General features: G+C 43.5%; 1 protein-coding gene across 1 annotated transcript in view; it reads left to right on the forward strand.

Moving 5' to 3' along the window:
- LOC136665081 (neurexophilin-1) overlaps positions 1 to 9514 on the forward strand; it is a 48053-nt gene extending 38539 nt beyond the window's left edge. The window contains exon 2 of the mRNA XM_066642641.1: positions 5904 to 9514. Coding sequence (XP_066498738.1) covers positions 5904 to 6707 — 804 coding nt within the window. The 3' untranslated portion in view covers positions 6708 to 9514. The remainder of the gene's footprint in view (positions 1 to 5903) is intronic.
- Positions 9515 to 10046: the final 532 nt, after the last annotated feature.

Below are 10046 nucleotides of genomic sequence, written 5' to 3' on the forward strand. Positions count from 1 at the left end.
TTTGCTGGCAGCTCTCGGGCTGCAGGGTCGGGTGGAGGCCGTTTTGGCTGAGTGCGAGAGGGTGGAGAGTGCAGACTGCTGAGGGGGAAATGCAGGGTCATAGATCCCCCACTCAGCTGAACCTACCAGAGCTATAAAAAACTTTAAAAAAAAACAGAAAAGAAAAAACATGAGCCTGCTGCAGTCTCTGATAGAACAGCAAGGTCTCAGAATTTCAGGACACGCCAGGATCAATGGCACTCATAGGGATGCCCAGAAATAAGGTGGGACACAGGACCAGACATTCAATTACCAGTAACAAAGAATCTGAAGTATCAAAGGTGTTTAAAATGATTACGTCTTTGTGGCCAGAATGTAAAAAATATATAAACCTCTATTTCCACTGCCTCCATCCATGTGTTCTCTAATGTGTTGTGCGGTCTTCGCCCATTTGCCAGTTCATCTTATGCATGATACATATGCATGAGGGCGAGAGAGAGAGGGATGCGTGTTATTTTTCCATTCACACGGACCATAAACTTTACATTCAGTCTTGTGCGCCAGCTTTGTACATAAACGCAGGGCCTACTGCCTCTGATTTTTAGCGGGGCCTTGAGCGAACAACCCATACACCTGCCAGTAATTTTAACAGCAAGGACACACTCCCAAACGTGGCACTGAAAGGAACAACACCAGTAATTTGTGGAGTCGTACGGTATATACTTGATGTCAGGGTGATGCAATAGATGTGCTGCATAGACATCACATTTTGGCACAAAACAGGAGCTTTTATACATGGACTCGCCAAGACTGACTGGAGGGAGTTTAGAAGGACACAGTAACAAATAGGCTGAGGGGAAAAAACTTTCTCTGGAGTCCAGAAAAATAACAAGAAAACAGCAAACCAGCAAAACATACACACTCATATATATATATATATATATATATATGAACACACACACACACACACACACACACACACACACACACACACACACACAGAGAGAGAGAGAGAGAGAGAGAGAGAGAGAGAGAGAGAGAGAGAGAAGGAGAGAGAGAGAGAGAGAGAGAGAGAGAGAGAGAGAGAAGGAGAGAGAGAGAGAGAGAGAAGGAGAGAGAGAGAGAGAGAGAGAGAGAGAGAGAGAGAGAGAGAGAGAGAGAACAAAACAGTCCTGGGCTTTCAGTCTGTCCACAATTGGAAGCACTTTTTAAGCTCAGGACCCTATGTGCTCTCCAGCAGGTTTCTGTTGGAGAAAAGATAAATGGCATAGATAATGAGGGACTAAGGGATGCGCAAAATCAGCAACATCAGCCAATTACACACTCCCAACTTCAACTAGCCTCCTGCCTACAGTGTTTAATTCAGAACAATGATTAGAAATGCCTCTTAAGGAAGACACAGTACCAAAACGACACACTTTAGAGCTGTCAGTTCTGTATGAAATTATTTGTTCGCTTAAATATGTCTTGGCATAGGGAATTCTTTCTTCAGCTTAATGTAAATAGTGTGTTTCTATAAGGTTCTATACAGCACCAAAGAGTGTTGCTCTATTACAACGTCCAGCTTGTAACAATAGAACCCTTCTAGGTGTTATATACAATCATTTTATACATATATTCTCCATCATTCTGTAGAACCATTTCTATATTCATGGTTTTAATAGAAATACTGTCTTTAAGGACAACTTTGTTGTTGTTGTTGTTGTTGTTTTTTGCCCCTTCCTGTTTATAGTCTCTGGGCACAAGGCCAGGACACTATCCAGACAGGGCGCTGGTCCATCACATGGCATCACCCACTCACACATCTGAACACTTTCACACAGCCTCCACCTACTACCATGGGTTTCAGGACTGTGGGAGGAAACTGGAGCCCCTGGAGGACACCCACACAGACACAGAGAAAACACATATCCCTCAGATGAATTTCTCTAATGCGGCTGCATGCTGTCGTCCCCAGTATGGTTCCACTTCTCAACAGTGTAAACCAAATAAACTTAAGGTGTTCATGGTTACTGTGTAGAACCACTGCTTATTATTTAAGTACCCTTTGACAACAGGTTAAAATCTAGACATGCATTGCATTTGAATAACTGCCCTAAATGCCCTATCAGGAATCAGCCAGTTGCATCTGGGTGGTCATCTCTCACTACATTGGTTGGATGCCTAAAGTAGGCATATGTGGGCGTATGCTAATAGAAATAACAGAACTGGTCAGTTAGTGTTCTCCTCCAAGTGTGTTGAGCTGTCCAATGAAGCTATGTTCAGCAGCAGTTCGAAAAAACAATTCACAAACGAGGCACCATAGCCAACTCGATCTGCGGAGTGGACCCAGGAGACAGCCGAGTACAAAAAGTGTTAACATTAGCTTAAAAAGGATCTCAAAACTTGCCGTCTCTGCGCTGCAACAGAAAACACCTGCACCACAGTCCTGCACCACACTGCAGCGAGGGCAGCAAAATCAATACCACTTTAGGACACAACACCCCCTCAGTCAGACTGTCAACACATGAACAAGGGTAAGACTTCATTAGCTGGATAAAACCCAACACCTGAAAGCCAACAGCAGAGCTCAGCCACTGCGCTGCCACTAATACAAAGATTTACTGAGAACAGGAACCGCGCAGACTACTTCCCTTTTTCCTTTTTTTGTTCCACACACAGTAATTCAATTTAAAATTCATAACTCTAATTAGCCGGCATGCCACCGTTCCGAGAGCTACTTTTCCGAAGCTGCATAACAGATTAGTGGATTTGAAATGCATCTAATGTAGGATTATTCAGGCAACAAGGGTATTATGCATACGCCAAGGCCGGCTATTAATCCAAGAGATTTGCTACACAGATATTCAATGCCTTCCTCTTTTTCTTTTATTATTTTGCACTTTTTTTAGGGTGAGGTAGGGGGGTGCAAAATGGAACAGAAAGGAAGTGGAGCTGGAGCTGGAGCCAGATGAGCAGAATGAGTGAGAGGCAGAAAAAGACTGCGTAAGCCTGAATTAGAGAGAAAGCACTGTACGCTAATCCTGCCTGAGTAAAATGGACTCCAGTCGGTCTTACAGCGATGCGGAGATAGGCAGGAAAAGGTAGAATGAGGCAGGGAAGGCATGAGTAAGCCTGATTAAGCCGGAATAAGCCCAAGTAAGCCTGAATAAGGAAGGCGTGGAGTGCAAGAGTGGGCGCGGGGATCAGGGCTGAGGCACGGCTCCATGCATTATGGAGCAGACATATCCTTAAGAGCACACGATAAGGCCTGCCCTGACAGGAGGACACACACACACACACACATATATAAAACACATGGCAGGACGTTGACTGAATATGCACAGTCATATATCCTGATAGTTAGGTCATGCATGCAAACCATCAGACACATACACACACACACGTGTTATAATCTGGGCTCGGATACCCAAAACAGTAACAGTAACCACAGTGATATTAAATAATTAATTAATTTATTTATTTATTTAAAACTAATGTGTTTTTAATTATTTTATCTTATAATTTAATCTTGACAAAAATTAAGTTCAATCTAAGATTAATAAATCAATAAGAAAACTGCAGATTAATTACAGAACACATTAAATTAATATTAATAATTATAATTATTATACTATTCCTGTTTCTTCAAATAACAACACAGTGAAGACTGAACAATCATAAGCCAGATACACGAAGGAGGTTTTAGACTGTTATCAATTAATTTAACATTATTAGTATTAATGATAATAATTAATACAGGGATTTTTCTTTATTGTTACACAGCGCATGCTCCCACAATATCAAAACATATACTATATAAAATATCCTGTACTTTTACCTTTGGTCTCTACAAAGATACAAATACATGGCAAAACACACCCTCACACACAATCTGACGGAACACAAGCTGGAATCTGAGAGGGGCTTTAAAAGAGCACGCACTTTCTGCACTGTGTTCACTGCCTTGTCTCCAGCTTTATTCCTGATTGTGAAACACATGCACGCACACTCAAAGGCGCACATTCAGAGTCCTCAGGCATTCATAGATATGACACTTTATTGAAAGGGCCCATTTCCATGGTAATTAATTGTAAAGCATGGTGGGGTCAGTTTTGGTGGATTCTGAGCAGTGAGCACATTGTGTACAAGGCTGGAAATATCAGGAAATGCTAGAAGCCTTAGCCGAGGCTTACTGAGCACCAGGGCAGACAAAGCATGAACAATACATCAAACAGATAGCACTCGCTGCTGATGCACCCCAAGCTCCATGTCTACAGCGACATGAAAAGCATACACACAAACACACACACACACAGTCAGACAAACAGTGAGAGAGAGAGAGAGAGAGAGAGAGAGAGAGAGAGAAACACAGCCACAATTTGGTTTGTATTCCTGTCATTCTGAGGTATCCCTGTTGCCCTCTGTGTTAACTGCTATAAATGCTAAGCTAACACAACATTAACCTTAGAATTACTCACACTGGTGGTGATAGGAAGCAGACAGTTTGCTTCTAAAAGACCCTCACTGGTCTTTTAACAGTTATTAATATGTTGATACAGAAGGCATTATTTGACACTGGTTCCAATGTAAGGTTTTGGCCTAAAACACAAAATATATAGTGAAGAGGTATAAGACAAATATTCCCCTCAAAAAATGTCCTAATTTCAGGGGCTTGTACCAAGAAGCAGGATTTTTCAGTCAACTAAATAACCCCAGATTTGAAGTCCTTTAGCTCTTTTCCTACAGTGAACATTCGATCTGAGGCTTAAGTTATCTGGCTAAATTCAGAAGTCCAGCTTTGTGTCATAGCCCCCTGATCAACCACCATTTTATGAGCATGACATATCAAAACTCAACAGATATAAGCAGGTTTACATGTTATTTAGAAAAAGTGATTTAAAACTACATGTACATTTTAGACATTGTGACCCCAGGTTTGTGTCACCATTTTATAAAATGTTTATAAAAGTCAGTAAGATTCTCAGCAACCCAGAATTTTTCACCTCTGGAGAACCTAGGGTCCCCACACAGAGCTAAATACACACGTAGCCTGAAAAGGCACCCACACACGCGCTGAATAATCTGAAGGGCTGAAGCTCTTCAGCTTTGCTCTTGGCGGTGGATAGTGTCTATGGGATTCTAATAGATTATTACCATGTAATAATTATCCATTACACCCACTCAGCCACTTCACTAAGCCACGTATGAACCAAGACAACTGTTTCACACACTCAAGCAGACACCCACACCTGCACTTGGTTTATCACCTAACCACTTCACTTTTCCTATCCCCAACCTGGGTCCGCACACACACACACACACACACCACCCTCAATACTCTACCTCTCAATGCTCTCTCTGTTACCTACAGCTTTGTGCTATGATCATTTTTCATAATAATTAAAATATTAAAAAATTTTAATTGCACATTGAAGTCCGTTCCCAAGCCTCTCCATCCCCTCCTTCACTTTCTAGGAGGTGATTGCTTCTTGTCTCAAGTACTCCAGGAGCAAAGGATTAAATCCTTTTCTTTCTCTTGTGGAAATAATACAGTCTATTGGAGAAACGCCTCAGCGCCTTATTAGCCACGGGGGTGGTATAGAATCTGCCTTGTACAAACAGATGAGCAGTAAGGGGACCGGTGCTTTCACATGCAATATGAGGCAACAGAGTGAGGCACGGATGCTAGAACTCTAATATAAATTCATTCAAGTGGAGAGCTAAAGTAAACCATGGGGACGTTCATTGTATTTTATGTCTTGATTGATAGCTGTCATGTTGAAGTGATATTTGAGGAAGACTTGAATCTAATTTGTTCTTTATTTTTTTTCTCTCTCATTCTTTCCAACCTTCCTCCTTCTCTATCTTTGTCACTGTTCGCCTCCTCTTTCATCATCTCCACCCAAATCCCATGGTATCCGTCTCTCTTTCTGTGTCTACAGTTGGCCCTGGGACAGGAAGATCCGCACTCCTCCTCTTCCTCTTCTTCTATGAGTGCGAAGTCCTCATCCCCTGCCGACCCCTCAAAGACTCTGGGCGTGCTGAGCGGTCAGGGCTCCATCTCGCCCCTCAGTCGCTGGGTACTGCACAGCCGGGGACGGGCGGCCAACGCTTCGGCGCTGGAGCTGCCCTATCGCTCACCCGTACCCTTCTCCAAGCAAGAGTTCTGGGAAATGCTGGGCAGCGACCTGCTCAAGCAGGACCCTAACGTCGATGCAGATCCCTCGGGGAACTCCCGGGTCAAGCGCCGGCCCATCGTCAAGACGGGCAAGTTCAAGAAGATGTTCGGCTGGGGCGACTTCTACTCCAACATCAAGACGGTGCGCCTCAACCTGCTCATCACGGGCAAGATCGTGGACCACGGGAACGGGACGTTCAGCGTCTACTTTCGGCACAACTCCACGGGCCAAGGCAACATCTCCGTCAGCCTGGTGCCTCCGGTCAAGGCGGTGGAGTTTGACCTGGAGCGCCAGAGCGTGGTCTACCCCAAGGACTCTAAGATATTCAACTGCCGGGTGGACTACGAAAAGGTGGACCGCAGCAAGCGCACTTCGCTGTGCAACTACGACCCGTCCAAGACCTGCTTCCAGGAGCAGACGCAAAGCCACGTCTCCTGGATCTGCTCCAAGCCCTTCAAGGTCATCTGTATCTACATCTCCTTCTACAGTACGGACTACCGGCTGGTGCAGAAAGTGTGCCCGGACTACAACTACCACAACGAGATGCCCTACCTGCCTTCTGGGTAGAGGGAGGAACGGGCTGAGATAGAGGGGAAAGAAGGGGGATAGGATTTGAGACTTGAGCAGAAGGTATAGCCAGGGATGAAGGGATGAGGAGAGGACAGCAGGAAAGAAAGAAACGGGTTGGGGTTGTGGATGATGTAGGAGTTGGCACTGTTCCAATATCAGAAGGGGGCACATTCTAAAGAGGGTAAAGACTGTAGAATTCCCAGTGCAGGGAATCTTACATGAGTGACCTCTTTAGAAAAGGATCCCTTTCCAAACTGAGCATTTTTCCATGGATTGTGTTTGATCATCTGTAATATTCCCAAGGTGAATGTAAGGCATTTTGCTCCCATGATAAATGTCTTGAAGAACCTCTCGGAAAAAACCTGACAAATGTGACCTGCAAAAATCTATATATGCAAATCGATCTGTCTAGCACAGGTACGCAGACGAGAGCGCATCTTAACACGAGGCTGTGGTGACTGGCAACTCCCACCAGAGTGCTTTAAAAGAACCGTGGGCCCTGCGGCAGGGCAAAGTGACGCGCACGTGCTTGAGGTCAAAAAAACAAAGAGGAATTACCATGTCCATTTCCATACACCTACTATGCAGGAGCTGGGCTGTTTGAGTTCACAGTTCCTGAGAGAGAAGGTGCATAATTCAGGTTAAACTCACCATGCGTCCAACAAAGAAACAGAGGCCGCTTTGACCTCACGGCCTCCTAGACCGCAAAAGGGGCTATCGAAAAACACAACTAGGACTCAAAGACAGCGAAAAAGGCAAACCGAGAAAAAGTGAACGCGAGCAAGAAGAGAGAGAGACAGGAGACAAAAGTAATAGAGGTGCAGAGAAGTCCTTAATTAAAGTAAAGCCTAGAGAAAGAGACGTTGAGTATGAATTAAACTGCTTGCTCTATTGTTCTGGCCACGCGAGAAGGTGGGAGAGAAAAGATTACATTTTGTTGCTGTCAGGATTCGTGATTTCACGGCATGATAAGTTCGCTGCTGAATGCACGAATGCGCCGTCCTTTTTCCGCTGGAGTCAGCCCCCTTATCTCAGGCTGAAAAAGAGAAATACTATTACGATAATTATGCATAATTTAATCACACTTAAGACTTAATTAAAGGCTCGTCTAAACAGAATTGCTAGTGGTTGATTCTGAAATTCATTTGGCCCGGAAGATGTTTCCACAGTCCAAATTACCGCATTAGAAAACAGCAGTCGAGCTGACCTTCCACAACTGCACCATTTAATGATGATTACAGTTAACGGGGCACTAGGTAAGATTTGGTATTTTTGCTCCTGCAGTTGCAGAGTCAAATTCACTTGTTTCCTACCCTCCTCTAAAAAAGTTACATAGTGTGGTTTCTGCAGTGCCGAGTCTGGAGTAGCAATGACAGACTCTATTCTCTCTATTAAACACACTCTTCAAAATAAAGGTGCTAGAAGGGGTTCTTTAAGAAATGCCATAGAAGAACTACTTTTACTTCCTTAAAGAACCATTTTTGCTAACAACCTTTAAATTAGTAAACACCCTTTATGTAAAATGAAGGATTTAAAACTTTAAAAGGTTCTTCACACTCACACTTCTAAACAAACATGGTTCTGTATGGGACCAAATGAGGTTCTTTTATGGCATTGCTCACAGAACCCTTTGTAGCACCTTTATATTTAAGAGTGCATGTCAGTAAAGCATCTGATTTTGAAGCTGTAGTGATAACTTTAAAGTAAAAATGCTACCTAGTGTTGTTTTAAGGGAAAACAGTCATTAACAAAATCAAGAACATGGAGACTTCGTCAAAACAATGTTTTCAGGGCAAGGCTAGCTCAGACTAGCCGGTTAGCTTTGGTAGCGGACAAGAAAGCAAGAAGGGACAGAAATGTGAGCGTGAAGACGGGAAGAAGGGAAGTAGAGAGGCGGTGGGAGGTGAAGACGCGAGCGAGGGAAGAAGGGGACTTGGGTTCGCTGAGACACTGAGGGCTTGAGAACAGAAAAAGAAGGAGAAGCTAGTTAAACAGAGGCGGATGAAGTAAGCGCATAAAAGCAAAGCAGAGGACAGGAGGAATTACGTGATGGTAGAGATACAGGCAGGGAGATGAAAAAGGGAACAAGAGCAAAAGAGGGGGAGAGAAAGAAGGGAAAACAAACTTGTGATGCTAAATGTGGTAACATAAAAGCACAATGTGGAACATCAAAGCGTCTCGCTCTTTGATTCACTGCAGGAGAGAGAGAGACAGAGAGAGAGACAGAGAGAGAGAGAGAGAGAGAGAGAGAGAGAGAGAGCAAGAGAGAGTGATAGAGAGACAGAGAGAGAGAGAGAGAGAGCAAGAGAGAGAGAGAGAGAGAGAGAGAGAGAGAGAGCAAGAGAGAGAGAGAGCTTTTTATGAGCTCATAACTAAAAACATCCCTTGCCTGAAGTTAAAGGCAGTGTGGCGAATCCGTCCCCACAGGCCTGCACATTAGCACCGTTATGAAGGCAGGTACATCCTGAATGATATGTCTGTTTATGCACAGTCATAAAGCCCCCTACACTCTCCATTTATCTCCCTCTAATCTCCAGCCCTCTGCACTCTACGCACGCTCGTTACAAACTGCTCATGGAAATGTTTCCCAAATCCTCATTTGAGTGGGTTGTGCTCAAAGGAACTCTTTTTTGCGTTTAATCAGATTTCAGGCATTTTTGCAGCAGAGCGCCGTATGCAAATCAGTCACAGGTAAACGTTAGCGCCTCTCGGCTTTATCTCGACTCACAATCAGGTTCATTTACCGGATACAGTATTGTTCAGAATATGGAATGGTTCGGGTACAGTTTCATAAACAAACTGCTAGTTAGTGAGTAACTATTCATATTCACCCACAAATTAAATGTCTATTTTGTTACTAATTAAACATTACATCTAAATTAATTAAATACTCAGCAACACCTATACTTTTATGTTAATGGAATGTTTAGATAAAAACTCTGAAATTATGTGGGATTCTCATTCTAACGAGTGACTGAAATTACAGTGAAATAATATTGATGTAATTTCTGAGGATTTCCTGAAACCTTTACACAGCTACATAACACAACAGGGTGGGAATGAAACAGTAGGGTCACAAATGGTGCTGTGTGTGTGTGTGTGTGTGTGTGTGTGTACATGTGGTGGGTCTGTGGCCTACTGGTGAACTGTGCAGTGGAACGCTCATCTCCATGTGACCCGTCCCTGAAGTCCAAAGCCAAACTGAGCTCGCTAATCTCCTCCACTGCAACACACACACACACACACACACACACACACAAAGTACTGTGTTGCAGTTATATCTGTACCTTATAAAAGTAATACACTATATATACTTGATTAAAATATAGAACAGTG

Source organism: Hoplias malabaricus, chromosome 13 (genome assembly GCF_029633855.1).
Source record: "Hoplias malabaricus isolate fHopMal1 chromosome 13, fHopMal1.hap1, whole genome shotgun sequence".
NCBI lineage: Eukaryota > Metazoa > Chordata > Actinopteri > Characiformes > Erythrinidae > Hoplias > Hoplias malabaricus.